The sequence below is a fragment of the Lynx rufus genome, unplaced genomic scaffold (assembly GCF_022079265.1).
Source record: "Lynx rufus isolate CCGP_SWC_20201006 ecotype Redwood Valley unplaced genomic scaffold, mLynRuf1.p SCAF_14, whole genome shotgun sequence".
Classification (NCBI taxonomy): Eukaryota; Metazoa; Chordata; class Mammalia; order Carnivora; family Felidae; genus Lynx; species Lynx rufus.
In genome coordinates, this window is record NW_025814828.1 from 7,980,144 (window position 1) to 8,000,308 (window position 20,165).

The 20,165-nt window shown below is 41.4% G+C and overlaps 2 protein-coding genes across 4 annotated transcripts in view; one reads left to right on the plus strand and one right to left on the minus strand.

The window, feature by feature from the left end:
• ARHGAP6 (Rho GTPase activating protein 6) overlaps window positions 1–20,165 on the minus strand; it is a 449,432-nt gene that overhangs the window by 96,343 nt on the left and 332,924 nt on the right. The gene's annotated exons all lie outside the window — the stretch shown is intronic.
• AMELX (amelogenin X-linked) overlaps window positions 16,702–20,165 on the plus strand; it is an 83,349-nt gene continuing 79,885 nt past the window's right edge. Inside the window, exons 1-4 of the mRNA XM_047076330.1 lie at window positions 16,702–16,755; window positions 18,676–18,723; window positions 19,998–20,042; window positions 20,104–20,148. Coding sequence (XP_046932286.1) covers window positions 16,702–16,755; window positions 18,676–18,723; window positions 19,998–20,042; window positions 20,104–20,148 — 192 coding nt within the window. The remainder of the gene's footprint in view (window positions 16,756–18,675; window positions 18,724–19,997; window positions 20,043–20,103; window positions 20,149–20,165) is intronic.

Consider the following 20,165-nt stretch of genomic DNA (forward strand, 5'->3'; position numbering starts at 1 on the left):
TTTCACAGGATGGCGATCATGAGTATCTTGAAGAATTTAAACAATGTGGTAGCATTCGTCTTTTAATTTTTGATTTAAAGCTGATTTTTAGAAATTAGCCAGGTAATGGCTCTACCAAAAAAAGCAAGTAAACTCTTTTAATCCCTCTACGTTCATCTTTTAATTTCAATGACTAAGTGTTAATATCTAGTCTGGTAATTTGCCATAAAATGAAGTACAGTTCCGAGCCTAGTTCATTTCAAGGAGATATTCTTGTCTCTATCAGGAGAGAAGCCAAGAATAAAATGTTGCACTGCTTAGTTCAATAGCTTTGTTTTCATTGCTCCCGTGTTCTTTAATATCATTGCTCTTGGGGGGAGGAGCCAGAAGAACTTACTACCTCTCGCAAGATAATCATTCTATGCTACAAGAGAGGAAGCCAAGAAATGAGGAAGACAAGCACCTGACCTTCTTTCTGGCTCTACACATCGAGAAATAGAGAAGCCACTGGGACGGACAGAGTGGTTGGCAGAATAACGGACCCCCAAAGATGTTCACACTCTAATTTAGAAATCTAGAAATACGTGGCCTCACATGGGAAGAGAAAGCTTGCTGATGTGATTAAGTTAACGGGGAGCGTCTCCTGGATTGTCCAGGCGGGCCCAGTGCAAACACATGGATCCTTAAGATAGGAGACTGTTGTCTCCCTGATCTCACTCCAGTGAGACCTGTGTCAGATTTCTCACCTACAGGGCGGTAAGATAATAGGTGTGTGTAGTTTTAAGCCACGAAGTTCACGGTGCTTTGTCATACCAGTGAAAGGAAATGAATACAGAAGGAAGCAGGACATTTGTGTCTGCAAGGGACTCATAAATCATCTAAAGCAGGATTTCCTAAATTGTTTCATGATCAAGTAAGTTTGAGAAAGTTGTTCATGTTAGTCCCATCTTAAACAGTCACATTAAACAATAACTAAAGAAAACTTGAGAGGTCCTGCAGAGGGAGAATTGTAACACAGACTGTCTTCTCACCTCCTTTTCTTTTCCTTTTTTTTTTTTTTTCTTTCAGAACATCTCTTCACGTCCCTCAGAGTGCTCAGAGCACAGATGGGAAATGCTGAACTAATCCCACCTGCTCAATTGAAAATCTGAGACCCAAAGGGAAGAAGAGACTCGCCAAGAAGCACTTTGGCAACACAAAGTATAGCCTTGGCCTCACATTCCTCCTCTGGAACCCTGTCTAGGATGCCACTCTTTCCCACTGAGAGGAGGACACCGTTTTCTGGCACCCAAGTCGATCTAAGTTAGACCTCTGGTGGGAAGAAAGGATATCAGGTGAAAATCAATCCAACAAAGCTCATAACGGATACAATTCTCTACTCAATAATAACAAGGCCAATGTGGCTGCTTTAGCACGGAACATATTTTATTGTTTAAAATGAAAGCATTTAACCAACTATTGAAAATTTACTAATTTCATATTAACAAGAAGAATGCCATAAAATATTTCCCCACGGGCCTAAAAGTGCCCAATTCTGCTGCCAAAGTCCATTTTCCACAAATGCTGGTTTCCACAAATGCTAATTTGAGAAGGAACAGAGGTACAACAAAATGCCGTTGTTTTCCTTTGCAGCACTTAAATAATGCTTTCTCCACATTTCCCACTGCCTGTTCCAAGAGCTGTGAACCCACTGTCCTTTGATGTTTTTCAAATACACATAAGCCACATCCTTTTCCAGAAAGTGAATACTGTTTTTTCCACCACCTCAGATTTTAGATGATGATGATGATGATGATGATGATAATAATAATAAAGATTTTGACTAACATGGCAAACAACTTTGAATACCTATTTTAGGCTGAACACTGTACTACATGCATCACAAGACGAATCTCATTTAATCTTTATAAAAAAACGATTGAGGAAAGTATTACTATTAACATATGTATGTATGAGCCAACCAAGGTACAGAAGAGTTTAGGTACCTTGCCCAAGGTCACAGAACAAAAAGTGATGGAGCCAGAATCTGAACATAATCTGATTTAGAGCCAGTCTTCTGTAAGCAGTAGGCCAGTGGTCCTCAACTGGGGTGATTCTACCTCCCAGGGACATCTGGCAATGCCTCGAGGCATTTTCTGTCCTCACAGATGAGAGGTGGGGTGTTCCTGGCATGTAGTGGGAGGAGGCCAAGGGTGCTGCTAAGCATCCTTCCGTGCGCAGGACAGACCCCCACGACAAAGAATGATCCCACCCTAAATGTCAAGAGTTTCAACGTTAGGAAACACTACTCCAGTCTCATGCCTCCCAAAGACCGCCATTTTGAATGGGCCATTTGGGCCATTTGTTTGAATGGGCCATTGTTGTTTGGTAAGATATGTGGTTCTCATTTCCGGGTTAGAAAGCTCGGGCTCCACCTGGGAAATGAGGTTATCTTGTAGCATCAATTTGCTCAAGCATTGCAGTTGGCAGTTTTACACTACACCCTGGCATCCTGGGACATTAGGTCATTTTAGTTTTTGCCTTTCACTGGACACATGAGAGAGGCACTAGCCCAGTAGGGAGTGTCTGAGAGGGGCCAGGAAGAAGATTCTGGTTCTCATTAGCTTTGCCTTGTAGTCCAGAAAGCACGACAGCAGCATCTGCGTCACAGATAATGGCAACAGCAAAGGGACACAGCCACAGTGGGTTGCCTGGGGTGCAGACTGAGCTCAAAAGTCAACATATTTTCAGAGAACAGTTCTGCCATATCTACTCAAAATGTAATTGTTCATACCATTTGACCCAGCAATTCTAAGAATGCATTTGATAGAAATATTTACAAAATGTGCAAGACACAGCCACAGAAACTCATTTCAACACCATCCCTGATAGCAAAGCAAAATAAAAACAATAGAAATGCATGCATATGTTCACCAAAAGATGTGTGCTCCAATGTTCATGATAGCATTATTTTCGACCGCTAAACTCTGTGAACTAGCCAAATGTCCATCAAAGGAGAATAGATAAATTGCAATATAACCACACAATGGAATACTACATAGCAAGGAGAATGAATAAACAAACTCCAACCATCTACAATAATATGAATGAATCTCACAGACACCACTTGGAGCAAAAGAAATCTGGCACAAAAGAGAATGTACCGTATGAAATCATGAATACAAAGTATAAAATCAGGCAAAACCAATCTGTGCTATGAAAAACAGATTAGAAGTTACTCTTGGAGGGAAGTGACTCGAAGGGAGTCCAAGGGGGCCTCTTGGGTACTGGTCATGTTTCTTCCTCATCTTCCGCATAGTCGTGTTCGCCTTGTGGAAACTCATTAAGTGGTAGGCTTGTGCAGCTTTCTACATGCGCATTATATATGTAAGCATCAACAACCTAAATGTCCATCACCGGATGGTTGGCTAGATATACTATGAGGTGGGATGTCTACTCAATAGAATTCTGTTCAGCCGTCCAGAAAAATGAAGTCACCCACTCTGTATAAACGTGGAAAGGTGACCCCTATATATGAAATTAAATAAGGATGTGGTAGAACGGCATGATAATATGTCTACTATGATTTCTACAGGAAATACATGTTAGTGTAAGCACAGAAGGTTCCAGAAATTATATCCTCAAATGGTTAATAGTAGCTGTCCACTTGAGGATGGGATTCCCAGGGACTTTGACATTCTGCCTAATGCATACCTATATTGTTGAATTTATTTATAAATACGTTTTATGTTTGTACTCAGAAAAAAAAGGATAAGGAGAAAGTTAAGGTGAACAAAATACGCCTTAAGTTTGAAACTGTTATTATTTCATCGTTCAGGAAGATGAGGGTTGTTGATGGATGAAGGAAATGATAATGAAATAAACCCAGTTCCTCGCCTGCAGGGTTGCTAATTGAACCCAGTGGTGGAGGTCACGTTGGTTTTTGTGCTGGCAATCTGAACAATTGATTCAAATTAGCACTTGTGTGCTGGGTTGTTCCACATTCAAATCTAGTTATGGTGTGGCCACCGCAAACGGGATTCTTGGCCACACAAAGAATGTGTCTACAAAACGGCCAAACGACTGGCTCTGTTTGATTACATGAACAAAACCATATAGTCAGAGGAAGGAAAAATCAAAACAGCTGCACCCAAAGTAACCCACTCGGATGGGTGGTTCATGAAATGTACCCATTCATTGAATCAACATTTTAGCAGCCTCATGCAGACTCCGTGAAAGATCCAGTCTGAAACGAAATACTCATGAAAAAACCAAGAGACCATATGAAACACTTTTTTGGCCCACCGTCAGCAAACGTTTGCTGAGTGCTCACTGCGGTCTGCCATCATGCTAAAACTGTGGGTCTGATTCTACTATTTTATAATCGATTGCAAATGTCATCGTGTTGCGTGTTCTTAATTCCCTCCATGGCACTGAATGGAAGTTCACTTAAAAGAAAAAAAAAAAACGCTGATACGGGCAAAGTTGATAAAACTACAACTTTTCAAATATAGTAAAGGTCTAAGAGACATATATATAGGACAGGCGGGGAGATCGTATCCCACGGATCTCAACCCTGGCTCCCCATCAGACTCAACTGAAACATGGTATCTGGAGATGTTCCTAGCCATCGACGTTTTTGAAAGGTCCCCAGGTGATTCAAAACTACAGTGAGAGCTGGAACCGAGGCTCAGACCAATTGACTCAGAAGCCAGGTGTAATGGGACCCAGACATGAGTACTATTGAAAAGCTACACGAGTAGTTCTAAAGTATAGTCTGCAGTGAAACCAATTTTTTCTAAATTAACATTAAAGAAGTCAGAGGTGGCCTTCCCAGAAGCATTTTGCAAAGAGACCCCATATTACTTGCTCTCAGATTGTGAAGTGTTGCTAGGAAAATGATCACATGAAATTCTACCATGATATGGCTTCAGATGTTTCACCATTATTCATATATATATATATATATATATAGAGAGAGAGAGAGAGAGAGAGATCGTTATAAAATCTTGAAAACATGTTTAGAACATGTATTTTTAAATAAATTTTTAAATGTTTATTTTTATTTTATTTTTCAGAGAGAGAGAGAGCGAGCGAGAAGGGGAGGGGCAGAGAGAGAGGGAGAGAGAATCCCTAGCAGGCTCTGCACTCGAACTCACCAACCGTGGGATCACGATCTGAGCCAAAATCAAAAGTCGGACACTTAACCGACCGAGTCACCCAGGCGCCCCTAAATAAATTTAAGTCGGCGTGAGTTTAAGGCACTCAATTATATCCCTGATATAAACAAAAGCTAAAAGCAACATTGTGTAATTGTATTTATAGAGAAGACACCGTGTAACGGCAACCTATTTGTAAACACAATCCGAGTGAATTAACTAGCCTGCTATCACTGCCATACACAGGGTGTCAAGTCCTAGATGGTCAAGGTTGCACAGCCTAAGGCAGACTGAGAAAACACTTCCTTAAAGTTGAGAGCAGGAAACATGCCAGTGACTACCTCAAGGCTTTTAAGAGTCCCAGTCTGAGCAGGGCACATCTTGAGAATGAGAATGGACGGAAGGCATGATTTAGCCCATTCATTTATAAATGAGTTACCAGGGAGGATGAGGGCCTCCTCCATTCATGCATTTCGGAACAGAAAAAAGGTCACGCTTATAAAGTGATTTTTTCTGAAATTTACGTATTTCTGAAGCCCACACACTTCCTCTCTTTCCTCCATTCCTTAGACTATGTTAGATTAATAAGATATGACTAAACTATGATTGCCCACTTGTTTTCATTAGCCACAGTATAAATCAAATCTCATGCTTCTTTTTGCTTGCTCAAGGGGTCAATTTTAGCACTGAGTTAAACGAAACTCCTTGGGAACCATTAATACACCTTTACGGTTCTAACATAGACCATGCAAAATTTAAATTGTATACTTTTTCAATTATTAGCAGCACGCATGGTTCCAACCCTTTATAATGAAGAAGACCACTGGCATATTCCATTTACTTTTATTTTTTTCATAATCATGTCAATGCTTTTTAAATAATCCGAAAAATGGGTGATTTTTCCCCACTGGGTATTTTTTGAACAACAATTTCATCCAAATAACTATTGTGCTGCTTTCCCTATTCGACCCATTATCATTTTCTTTTCTTAAAAATTTTTAATGTTTATTTATTTATTTTGAGAGAGAGAGAGCACACAAGCAGGGGAGGGGTAGAGAGAGAGGGAGAGAGAGATTCCTAAGCAGGCTGCACACTGCCAACGCAGAGCCCGACGTGGGGATCGAACTCATGGATCGTGAGATCATGACCTGAGCCAAAATCAAGAGTCAGACGCTTAACTAACTGAGCCACCCAGGCGCCCCTCTTTACCATTTCTAAAAGGAATGACAGAACTTGGGGCTCAATGTTTGGACCCATAAGGACCCTGAAACACCGGTCTTTCCACAACTGCATGCTGGGTCCAGGTACCGACTCCACTTCCTGTACCTCTACACCCAGTTCAATTCTCTGGTAACTGTGGGCCTGTGGTCCTCCACTGGGAGCAATTTTGTTCCCCTTATCCCTTAGGGAACATGTGGCTATGTCTGGAGACACTACTGGCTGTCACGACTTGGGGGAGGAGGTGCTATGGGCATCTAGTGGGTGGTTCAGTCGGTTCGCCATCCAACTTTGGCTCAGGTCACGATCTCACAGTTCCTGAGTTCCAGCCCCGCGTCGGGCTCTGTGCTGACAGCTCGGAGCCTGGAGCCTGCTTCGGATTCTGTCTCCCCCTCGCTCTCTGCCCCTCCCCCACTCGTTCTCTCTCTCTCTCTCTCTCTCTCTCTCTCTCTCTCTCTCTCTCTCTCTCAAAAATAAACAAATGTTAAAAAAATAATAATAATAATAAAGAATTATCTAGTCCCAAATGCCAAGAGTGCTAATGTTGAGAAACCCTCCAGCACAGGTTCCCAGAGCTCCACTTTCCAGCCACGTGTTCTATGATCCCATTTTCACAAAGTGTCCAGAAGAGGCGAATCCACAGAGACAGAGACTAGACTGTGGTGGTCTAGGGCTTGGGGAAAGGGAAACACGAAGAGACTGCTACGGAGCATGGGATTTCTTTTCAGGTGATGAAAATGTTCTGGAATTAGACTGTGGGGAAGGTTGCAAACTTTGCAAAGATACAGAAAATATATGAAAACTCACTCAATTGTACATTCTAAGTGGGACCTTTATGATATGTAAATTCTGTATCAATAAAATGATTAAAATTCTTTTCATAGATCTTTTAATAATTTCTTTTTTTAGCATTTATTTATATTTGAGGTGGGGGGGAAGGGGCAGAGAGAGGGAGATACAGAATCCGAAGCAGGCTCCAGGCTCTGAGCTGTCAGCACAGAGCCTGACATGGGGCTTGAACCCACGGACCATGAGATCATGACCTGAGCCCATATCAAGAGTCAGAGGCTTAATCGACTGAGCCACCCAGGTGCCCCAACACTTCATTCCTTTTTATGGCTGAATACTATTCCATCAGATGGATACCATGCCATATATTTATATGTGTCCTACACCTTGGATGTTACAGATACTCAATAAATACTTTATACTAATGCTTTAAAAATTCTAGAGATGTGTGAAATGCTATTGAGAATAAACTTAGCACGTGACTATGATTCTCCTGAGAGCATGATGATGATACAGATGATGCACTAGGTAAGACCAAAAAAAAAAAATGGAGATTTTGTTACTATTTTTGTAAAACTATGTTAGCATTATCCTGGGGGAGATGTTGTCTACAATTAGAACAGACTTGCGCTTACTCCACAGATTTCTGTGACAGACTAGTGCATCTGTTTAATTTCATTTCAAGTAAAAATTGCCTGTAATAAAATGTATGTGAGTAGAATTAAATTAATTTCTGGTCTTCTTCCTGATTTATTTCATTCCGCTGAATTATGTCAGCTTCAAATCTAGTTAGTATCCCAAGCAGACATACCACTCATGATGTGATTTTTTTTTTTTCTTAAACAGGCTATGCTATCACTGGATCTTAACATAAGTTAGGGATGTGAGGAAGAAGATGCTTGCTGGACAGCTGCTCAGGGCTCTGTCCGTGTTCGAGGGGCCAGGAGCTAAAACAATAACTGGAGTGGTTACCAGGAGTGACAACACATCGCTGATACTTAGGTCCCACCACATATCTATCTCTTGTTTCCTGTAGAATGGGCGGATCGCATAAGAATCATATTCTGACATTTTGTATTTATATCCCTGTGGGCAGTTCCTTAAGAGACGGAGATGAAAAGTATGCCACTAAAGTGTAACAATATAAGAATGTTCTGTCCAAGAACAATAGGGGAAACTCTGCAGAGCACATATGTGAGAACCATCATTTCCAACCTTTTAGGCGGTGACTTATTTCCTATGCTGCATTAAATTTGCTCCTTTCTGGGGCGCCTGGGTGGCTCAGTCGGCTGCAAGTCCGACTTTGGCTCAGGTCGTGGGTTCGAGCCCTGCATCGATCGGGCTCTGTGCTGACCGCTCGGAGCCTGGAGCCTGCTTCGGATTCTGTGTCTCCCTCTCTCGGCCCCTAACCCACTTGCATTCTGTCTCTGTCTCTCTCAAAAATAAATAAACGTTAAAAAAAATAATTCAAAAAAATTTGCTCCTTTCTCCCCTTACTGATGTCGTCCCATTTTCCGGGCAGTAAGGTAAGTGTGCCAAAGAGTCAGGAACACTGGCTGAGGTCAGGCGTCACGGGCCAGTGACCCAGCCACAATTTTGAGCTAGGCTGTCCTCCCAAAGAAAAGTTCTCTCCACCATCGCATGTTGCTTTCGTTCAGAAAACACCAGTCTGTGCTTGCGTATGCTGAACCCCGGTAGGTAAATGCAACTTACTCTGGTGTACTTTGCCCAATAGGCAGAAATCAAAATGCTTGTTTTTACGTTACCGTGTTATCTCTGTTAACACAGATGTAATGTTTTCGCTCCCGACAGTTACCAGTTAATTATAACCCACCAGCTATTTAGCAAATGTTTACATATCTTTCAAATTACAAGCAGTATGAGCCCTTTCGGTGCATGCTTATATTATTAGGATATTTTCTACTACTAATCTAAAAGGGGCCCTGTCGCTTTAAAAAGTCATGTTTTTGTCTTTGAGTTTATGTTCGGCTTTTTGTTTTTTCCCTCCGGGAATGAATATTATATAAACCCAGGGCCTATGGGAAACAGAGCCCTGTCACTCATCACTCTTACTGAGCACAAATGAGAAATTATACCCCAAACCTCTTGTGTCTCCCCTGCATTCTTTCTACTCATGGATTATTTAGAATAAATAAAATAAAATCTTGGCTTCCCAGAGACTTTCAGAAATGAGACTCTTAGATAAGCATTGTTAATATTTTGGTGACGATCTCCTCAAATGGAGAAAAAGGAAGAGAGGGAGGGAGGGAGGGAAAAGAAGGAAGAGGAGGAGAAAGAATTGTTTTAGAGAAAGCGAACTCTGAATATTTTTTTCACTTAACTACATGTCACAAACATTTTTCTATGTCAACAAATACAGACTAACACCCTCCCTTTGACTATTACATGTACCATCGTTGATTTGAGCAGCCCCCTGTTGGTAGACATTTTGTTCTCAATGTTAGTTCACCGTGAAAACAGCAGGCACTGCCTATAATTAACTCTTCCCCCGATGACTCAGTGTGTGTGTATCGGTGAATACACAATCACTGCGAAAGCAGAAAGTGGAGGACTACAGGCTGAAAGACTGAAGTGGTCTTATTACAATTAATACCTTTTGGTGTCACTACTCTCCCTCTGCTCCCCCGTCACCCCTTTCTCATCCTCGGACACGCAAGCACAGAATGTGTTAGTTTCCTGAAGCCAAGACGGATGGTTTGTTCCAACACCCACTCCCAGAATTCTCTGGAGAATTCCAGAGGCCGTGAGTAGTTTGAGAACTGGACCACTGTCCTATTCACATTTGTACTCCAAGGCCGATGACTGCATTAGGCATATACTAAGTGCTTGATAGTGGCTGCTGAAGTCATATCATAATTTTGGCCTTTGAGAGTTATGTTCAGAGCTTGTGACCAAGGGCCATGTCCCTTTCCTGTGTAGCTGTTTTATTTCCTACTGCTTCATTTATAAGTTTCACCTTTTCTTTTCAGGACACCTGTGGCTTGCTAAGCCTGTCACCAAATTTGATCACCACTTTGAATTACCCACCCCAATGCATTTCCCTCTTCTTCTTAAATTTTTTAAGTTTATTTATTTGTTTATTTTGAGAGTGAGCGAGCGGAAGGGGAGGGATAGAGAGAGAGAGAGAGAGGGAAAGAGAATCCCAAGCAGGCTCTGGGCTCTCAGCACGGATGCTGACATGGGGCTCGAACAGTGAGACCATGACCTGAGCAGAAATCAAGAGTCAGACACCTAACCAACTGCCCCCATTTCTCTCTTCCTACTTGTGCCCTTTTGCTTTCTGGTTCCTTACCTCTGTTATTGCTTATCTTATGCTCCCTGTCCCAAGTCTACACACTTATTAAATGCTGTTAGCCAGTAGAAGATCCCTCTTTTTTTTTGTCATAGCTTCAAACAACCAGGCAAGAAACACAGCGAATTCCAGGGCATTCTGGAATAGGTACTAATGGGTTGCAATCAATAAAGTATATGAATGTGAGCCAGAGAGGGTATTTTGTTGTTATTCTTTTCAAATTGCTCCTTGGGCTGAAGTCATTCTAGAAGCTTAAGATAATAATAATAATAATGACTTTATTATATTAAGCAAACAAATTCAGTGACAAGTAAGAAAAGATCAAGCAGATCTATCATAGTATATTTGCTTATAGTGTATTCCAGTTTGAACAAACAGATCACAGCCAAATATAATAAGGAGGCTAGGATAACGGATTCTAAACCTTTTACAGTATCTCCCTTTTTAAGTTCTTATTAAAGTCCATTTGCTGGAAAGTCTATAGGAAGCATTGACAGCAATGCTGAGTTATCCATCTTAGTGTTTAAAAGGCCCATCAAAATCAATGAATCAAGAAATCAAGGGCACCTGGCTGGCTCAGTTAGTAGAGTATGCAACTCTTGATCTTAGGGTCATGAGTTCGAGCTCATGTTGGGTGTAGAGATTACTTGAAAATAAAATTAAAAAAAAAAGCAATCTTGGCTTCTTTGTCTATGGAGAATCCACGTAGATTAAGTACTTTTTTTATATTTTCATAGTGTCATGAAGAACTCTACACTTTCTTCAATTGATCAACACATCCATCTAGCACCTAGCTTGTAAAAGAGACTTTTCTAGGTAACAAAGAGCTCCCAGGGAAGTATAAGACACAATATCTGACTTCCCAGCGTTGCAAAGGGAAGTCACTGTGCCTACTGGAATCACTTAGTGGTGGTGTACCTGAGTTCTGAAGAAGGTACGACTACACTCCAGCAAAAAAAACCAGCCTAGAGAACAATATTTTCTCACAAGTGAATATCAACAGAAGAAACGTTTAAAAGTCGACTTTGGCTCCAGTTACTTCAGAATACTCACTCGTGAAATTATTCCAGAATATTGGACAATCTGGGACCTGCTTTAAAAGAAGATTTAAGAGTTGAGCTCAGATAGATTAAAAAAGGCTTCTGGATCTCCTACTACCCGACTTCTCCAAAGAGCACCCACATACCTCAATGCCCACTAAAAACCAGGAAGTTCATTAAAACCCCCAAACAAAACAAAACATCCTCCCGGCAGCCAAAAGTCAACACCACAAGACTGAAATGCTTGAGCTTTTCTCACACGTGAGCCTCCGGAGCCAACACCACTCGGAGCATCTCTTTACTTGCAGTCCACACAGAGTTCTAACAAGCTCGGACATAAGATTTTCCCAGCACACTATGAATTAGGAGCAGCAAGTTAGAAGGGGAGAAGTCGTTAGCATAAGCAACATGGAAAGAGCAAAATGTGATGAGTTGTAAGTCAAGGGAAAGAATAACTATAAAAGCTGTTGTTGTTGTTGTTGAGTGCATACGATTTAGCCAGACGTTGCAGGAGGTGAAGACATTTAAAATATGCTTCCTCTCAGAGCTCAAGACTGCTGGAGCTCTTGACTACCATGGTCTTTCTTCATTAAACATATTCAGTTGGGCCAAAATGAGGAGACGTAATAGTGGTGCGTCAGATTCTTGCTGCCTGGGATTAACGCGTGCTTTCCCATCTCTGACCAGTGGCAGGCAGAAATCATCTGGGTTTTGATTTGCGCCAAAAAGAGTAGACGGCCTCCCAGCCTGAGGTCCTTCCACATGAGTTGCCTGTTTTGTGGCCCTGCTTAATCCTACAGGTCTCAGGAAGGATTTAGGGCAGCTGCTTCTGGACCAGAAGATGTCCCCAATGTGATTTTTGTATAACCCTTTCTTGGATGTTCCTCCTTTCCACTAAGCAAGAATGAGAACCTATAGGGGAGCCTGGGTGGCTCAGTCAGTGAAACGTCTGACTTCGGCTCAGGTCACGAGCTCACAGTTCGTGAGTTCGAGCCCTGCATCGGGCTCTGTGCTGACGGCTCAGAGCCTGGAGCCTGCTTCAGATTCTGTGTCTCCCTCTCTCTCTGCCTGCCCCCCAACTCGCAGTCTGTCTCTCTGTCTCTCAAAAATAAATAAACATTTAAAAAAATTAAAAAAGGAATGAGAACCTATAATTCATAAGGGTGTATATTCACTCATCATTTTGGAGGAAAGCTGGAATGAGTGAATAAGTGAGTGAAGACACATTCTGGAGTCATCTTGTTATAGCTGTTCCAGAGATGATGCCATAGAAAAAAATATTTTATGCTTATGATCCATTGTTTAAAATAGTGATTTTTTTTAAAAGAGAAGACAATATTTGATATCAAAGTGCAAGGAAAACAAGAACACAAATGCTTTGGAAATGTTATAGCCTCTACATAACAAAATAAGCAGTCAATCTAGTAAATTCTGTTTTCTTTTTTGACAAACTCAACTCATTGAAATAATTGCTTATAGAAAAAATTTTAATTGAAATTTTGTTTTTTCCCCCAAACATTAACTTTTAAACTGCATTTGTGGGACCTAAATTAGTGGAAGAAATTTCAAGCAGAGAGATCCATATTTTAATACCCTATGACTCAGAATGTGCAGTGGGAGAAAATAAACAGAAAGAACCACATAATTTCTATTGTATTTGCCATCAAAGCCTGAACAACTGTCCATAGTGAATTGGCTATAACTCACTATGCAGTGGACCAGAGAAATTAATGCCACAATGGGGGATCTTTCTGTTGATCCTTGTCAACAAATATGAGTCCCTCATTTTTGAAACATGACAGAAAGGAATGAGATAAACTTGCTAAAACTACAAGACCACTAATAGCTCACCAATGACCCTACTAATAGAGATTAACCACAAATTTGCAGGAAAAACATGTCCTGAATCCTTTCAGACACCAATATACATAATTAAATAAACTAGAAAAAAAAAAAGATTGAAAAAGAACGCGATGTGATTCTACATTACCCTTCCTCTCCCTCCTCCTTTCCCTTACCACCTTGCTGCACAACCCCCCGCCCCCAACCTCTTCCTCTTCTAAGTAAGCGGATGCCAATCCTCTTATAGAATTCATCAGTAAACATATTCACAAGTAAATGCAAACCTGGACACAAATGGCTTTTAGGACTATATTCTATATTGACTTTCATTCATACCTTTCTCCTCTTACAATCTTCCACTTCCTTCTTTGCAATCTCTCTCTGTCTCTCCCTCTGTCTCTCTCCCCGATTGAAACCCTGATTGAAAGAGCTACCTTTCTTCACCGTGGTTATTCATTCCCTACTAATTCATCTGTAAAGATCAACTTAGAATCTTATTTATTAGCACGTTTTAAACATTTATTGCACGCCAAGTGATGGGATTGGGGAGGATGATAACTTTCCATTTCCCCCAGAGATGCTTGTCATTTAGTTTTCAACTGACCCTTGTAGGTAGATTCTATAATTATCCCCATTTCACTGATGAGGAAACTGAGGCTCGAATAGGCTAAACCTCTTGTCAGTGGTCCCTCAACCCTTGGTGAAGCTGGGGTCAGTACCCACGTAAGTCTAAGATCTAGTTCTTAATAGTACTACATTGCCTTTCATGGGTATTTTCTTATTTTCTCCTTGAATTTAATTCAGCCAATGCGGAGCATGTTTATAAAAACATACGCACATGTACAAACTTTAAAAATATGACTAAAGTAGTAAAAGAGATCTGGCCATACTGCCAATGGTGTCTGGGTATATACTCAGCATTTCCTTTACTGATCTAATGTTGATAGACAACTCATCAGCTACCTCTTATCACCAGTTACAGATTTGCTTTTTAACTGATCGGATCCTAGAGTAAAAGACAAAAATCCATGTGCTTTACTAAGGTAGAAGGGTAAAAGACATATGAAATTAATAGCTAGATCATAGATCCTCTCAGAGGCAGAAGGGCTTCGGTTTTTGTTGTGTAGGCAAAGGAGAGGCTGCTGAGAACATGGGAACAATGGCACCTAAAGGGGAAGTCAAGAGGCTCTGAAAAAGAAAGAGGAATTTGGAATTGCTTATAAGGGAAAGTGGGATCGGGCCAGAAGGACGTGGGCACAAAGGACCATCGTCCTGCGAGATTGTTATGTGGGAGGGGGGCACCAGAGCAATGTCCCACACACAATGCTTAAGTGTGCAGTCTGGTGCGTGACGTTTCTCGCCTCGTCCTTCGGATCATCAGGAAAAGTCTGCTACTGTGATCATCTTGAGTTCATGGTTCCTTGGGGGGCAGGTGGGTTGTAGGATGGGGCCAAGGAGAAGCAACTTTGTCCCCTCTTTCAGTGGACACCGGAGTGGTGATAGAGGAATGGGCACAGGCAACAGAGAAAATGCATTCACTGGAAGTAGAAAATAGAGCAGTGGGGATCCCGAACTTAGAATCCCTCAGAGAAATACTGGGGAGAGCTTTGGGGTTTTACCAGAATGGGGGTTTTAATCAACTTATCCTGATCTGAAAGGGATGACGAACCCTAGGGGACATGTTGATTACACTATAGAGACTCAACTATCTAGCTTTTTGGGTAAAGAACAATGTTACGTTTGCCAGAACCAGGGAACAGACAATGACATAGCTCTTCTTGAACGTAACTTTGAATACATCAGCATGTGCAGTCAACTTATTTGCTGACTTACAAACAACCCGATGAAATTTTTTGCCAGTTAAACCTATTATTGCCCATAATGAAAGACTCTGAATGCACTAATCACAACATGCAGCCTTCTGTTTGATCACAGTTTTTAAAACTTCATGATACAGGGGTTTTTAGGTATACTCAACACATTTTCCTTCAGAAATCTGATTGGTTGTTCTAGATGCTGTGAATGATATAAATTGAGCTCTCAGTTGGAAGAAATCTAAAGGATCAAGCATCCCTGAGTTTCAGACAGAAACTTCCTCTGAACACACATATTCAAAGGTATGTGGATTTTATTCATAATTTGGCATCCTTTCTGTTGTATTCATTTCCTTCACTGCATTTCATGTACGAAAAGATGCAAACGTATTCTGCATTTCTAATATTTTATGCTGTCATAGTCAGTTACTTCTTCAGTCGGACCATAATTAAATTAGACTCTGATTACTTAGATGGATTATTTTACTCTCTAATGCAGCAACGTGTCTGTCTGTATTTCACTAAGTTTTACTTCCAGAATCCCAAAGCACTTTTGGGGGCCAAATTTCACAGTAGAATATTTATTTTCATTACTTGCCAATTAAGATAAAAATGCTTTTTCACAGGCTGTGATCTATCTACGACTTTAAAAGCCATCTTGTTTAATTACATCAAATAGAACCACCAACTAAATGTGGGGTTTTTTCCTCATTAATTCAAACTTTAAAAAAACAGATTTAGGAGGTAGAACGCGTTAGCGCACTTTTTACAGCCGGCATTATTACACAGGAGGCTCACTTTCTTTGCAAAACTCAAGACCTTGCTTCTGACAGTTTTCATAGTCAATAATTTGTACCACAAAGCAGTGTGCGTATTTTAGGATGGCCTGTTCCGCTTCATGTCCCGAGGGTCATAAAGTGTATAATTACGGTACAGCGCCAAACAAAAAGAAGATGTCATTGACTAAACATGGACTCTTTCAAGCGGAAGTCATTCAAAAGTCATGGCAGGATCGCACAATATTAGCACTGTCCTCTCCCTTCCATTCAACCACATCTTTTGTTCCCGATCTGGAGCTCAGAGATGCCACCTGAGGGTCTTGCCTGAAGGCCTACCAGTTGAAACACCTGGAACTTCACTCCACTCCTTCCTTACTCTATTTTGGTAAATTCCTTAAGGCCTTTTCGCAGACAATTCGTCTTTGTTTTTAACGGCAGCCATGCTCAGGTGCACCGTACAAAAAAAAACCTTTTTTGTGCGTCCTGGTTCTGAAAGTATCCAATACTGTGCACCTGGAAGATCTCCTCAGCTTTTAGAGCCAACTCTATTCTTTATGATCGTTAATCATATGCTACGTTTAGCTTCTATGAATCCACAGGCTACACAGGTAGAGGAGAGTAGCTGAAAACTGGAAATCACACGTGAATGAAGTAACCTCACAAAGAATGGTCCCATCCTCTTTACTAGCGACAGACTAATATGGCTTATGTGGGTTTTATGGAGTATTAATTGTGTCCATATTTGCGAAGAGATTTAGCTGTCAACTTATATTTCAGGGCCAGCAAGAAATGGGGACCTGGATTTTGTTTGCCTGCCTCCTGGGAGCAGCCTTTGCTATGCCCGTGAGTAAAACACCCCTGCATAAGTCAATATCCAATTTCACAAGCTTGGAAATAAAAACCTGCCCCACAGTTGGTAAACTTCAGGGCTCAAGACAGTGCAAGATCAGATGTCCTCAAATGTCTCTGTGTTTCAGAAACACTTTGAAGAGCTTGTTATAAAAAAAAATATTCAGATGCCTCCACCCAAGATTCTGATTCAGTACAGCTGGAGTGGGGGTGGTGCCCAGGACTCTGCATTTTAACAAGCACCTCAGGAGATTCTGTGGAAACAATTAGCTTGTAAATATCATCGCCCATCTCTAGATGGAGGAAACTTTTGGAAGGAACCCTTGAAAGGCCGCCAGAGAAAATGCTTAATCAGCCTTAGCCAAATACTACAAAAAAGCCAGTTTTCTCTAAAACCCACTTTCTCACAAGTGTCCAGCTCTCTTCCTGCCCTCCAAACTCCACTGCTATTATCCTTCAGAGGGTAAGATTTCTGTGTTAGGAATTTCTTTCTTGAACCCTCTCCCTGCTGTCAGAGGCCGCATCCCTTTGGGTGCACCTGCTAAGGACATGGGTGCTTCCGTGTGGTTGTCCAGAATCCTACCTCTGCCCAATGCATGTGGATATATTTTACATTCAAAGGTACCAAGGACCAGGACGTCTGACCCATTCTCTTTAGACATAAGCACATCAGGTCAGAGAGCTTAGATCACTATCAGGCAAAGCAGGACCCAACTGCTTTTCGGTGGCATAAGGAACAGTTGATACAACCAGAAGCCAGCCAAGCTTGCATATCTGCTTCCTCTCTTCCTCTCTCACCCACAAGACCAAGATTCTGTGCTCTGCCTTCCTAAAATCCTGCATTGTGGCAATTTCTAGTCCCCTGAGGGGCCCCTGCATTACAAATCGAGCCCTTTTTCCACTCCTCAAGTCAGCACCCCTATTCCCTGAGGGCTTACTTATAGCAAGAAAGCACAGGAAAGGCAGTTCCCTAACGAAAAGTAGTTCACACTCAGATGAGAGCAAATAAACCTTCTAAAATGCGAGCATTTAAAACTAATAGAGCCTTAATTAGCTCGATGTCTGAGGGAGATGTTCTGCATGATCCTGTCTCCTCTCCCTCTCCCCCACTCCAGGGCCAACCAGAATTGTACAATGCAGTCATCAGTCACACGGCCTCCACTTTTGACAGGCCAGCCAGTCCTGGTTTAGATCATTATTCAGGCTGATTTTTATTTTGGACTTTCCATTTTTTCTTCCATAAAAAACTGGGACAGAATAATAAAAAGAAGCAGTCGAAATCAACTCTCTCACTTTCCAGGGGATTTGTAATGTTTCCACCTTACCTCCCCATCCCCTCATGTTCATCAATAATTCACAGGCAGTTGTTTCCTTAGTTGTTGTTGCTGTGCTTTGCACACCAATTGTGAGGAATCTCTGGGATACTTAAGCACTTCTCCACCTCCTGATCTATAAGGGAAGGTTTGGGAAACAGTTCCCGTCGGTATTTCAGAATTGTGTAGGAGAAACACATCTCTCTTTCCAACATGGAGTGAGTTGCATTAAGACACAAAATGGTGGATGGGATAGAGTAGGATTAGTTGACAACATGGATGGGGGAGGGTGTCAAAGATCACTGGAGGATAAATGTGTCTGGTTTTTGCTTCTGGGTCTTGGGAAAGTCATTTAGTTGTTCTGGACGTCTTTAAAATAGGAGGGCTCCTCTCCTACACAGCGTACATGTTCAGACTAAAAGTAGACCTCAAATATATTCTGCACCATGTAGATTTTTTTTTTAAAGTAGCTTCAGTCTCCCTTAATGTGAACAATTGCATATTGACTTAATCTCTTCCTCTCTCTCTCTCCCTCTCTCTCTCTTCCCCCCTTCTCTCCCTCTCCCTCTTTCTTTTTCTTCTCCTTTCCCCTCTATAAAAGCTACCACCTCATCCTGGGCACCCTGGTTATATCAACTTCAGCTATGAGGTAATTTTTCTCTTTACTAATTTTGACCATTGTTTGACTTAACAATGCCCTGGGCTCTGTAAAGAGTAGTGTGTTGATTCTTTGTTCAAGATGTTTCTCAGTCCCGCTTTTTCAGTTCCCATTACCAGCTTCCTGGTTTAAGCCCTGATGGGTTGCCTGAAGCCCGCATTGCCCCCAGCACACTCCTACTCGGCCTCTCTGACTCAGTTTCTCCTCCTTATATGGCTATAAAATTATCCATCAGGAACTACCACTCAGGGTGGGGCTGCATGGTAGGGCAGAAAGTGAACAGCAAAGCTGTTCAGCCTGTAAAAGTTGGGGGAGTCAGCTGTTTTTTAAGATCCTTTCCAGCTAGAAACTCCTAATTCTAAGATGTTCACACTCTATGTGTCTCCTTTGTTTGTCTTTGCTGAAAGATCAATGATCAGTGACCAAGTGGTCTATGAGACATTCTGCAGAGCAATGGAAAGCATGAGATTTCTGGAAATCAGGTTTGAGGCTCTCCTCAACCCCATTCTAATCATGTGACCTTTGACAAATCATTTTCTCTCTTTAAAACTTTGGTTTCCTCATCTGGAGAAGGGAAATAAGTATAATACCCACACTTCAAAGTATGGTTGAGGAGCAAAATGGTTATGCAATATAAAAGGTGTTCTGTCAAGTATAATTTGAGCAAGGTCAATAATGTGTTTGTTGTATTGATATCAAATGCTGTACTACTACTATGTGAAGGAGTCCCCAGAACTGAGGTTGTAACCAAGTATATACTGTTGAAAAAGGAATGAAACTCCTACTTCTTTGGTAGGCTCAGACGACAATCTGTGAATCTGTTTACTCACATGTAACCTGAGGAAAAGTGTTACTAAGAAGAATTTGAGGCAACATATTCTGTTAAACCTTACGAGGTTGATATATTTGACCAGAAGATCTGTGTTTCTAGGATGAGGGACAGTTCTTCCACCTCCTTTATTTTTGCATTGTGACATCAGATCAACAAAAGACACGACTCATGTTATATCACATTAATTTTTTTGTTTTATTTTGCTCTGGCAAAGAAGAGCAGGAGCTGGGGAACTGAACAGAATTACTACTTTTGTGACCTCAGTCAAGCTCATAAACTTCTTTAACTCCCCATGACCTTGTCCGTAAAAGTGAGTGTGATACTTGCCTCAGAGTATGTGAGAAAACATGAAAAATGTGTGTGATGGATGTAATGCAGTGCATAACACATAGGAAGCACCTGACAAATGTTTACCCTATTCTTTGATCTGTAGAACTCACACTTTCAGGCTATCGATATTGACAGGACTGCAGCATCGGTGAGTGCATTTCATGCAACTAAACTAAAGCAAATGTATTCTAATGTCTCTTTTTCTTAAGGTGCTCACTCCTCTGAAGTGGTACCAGAACATGATAAGGCATCCGGTACGTACATTTTTTGT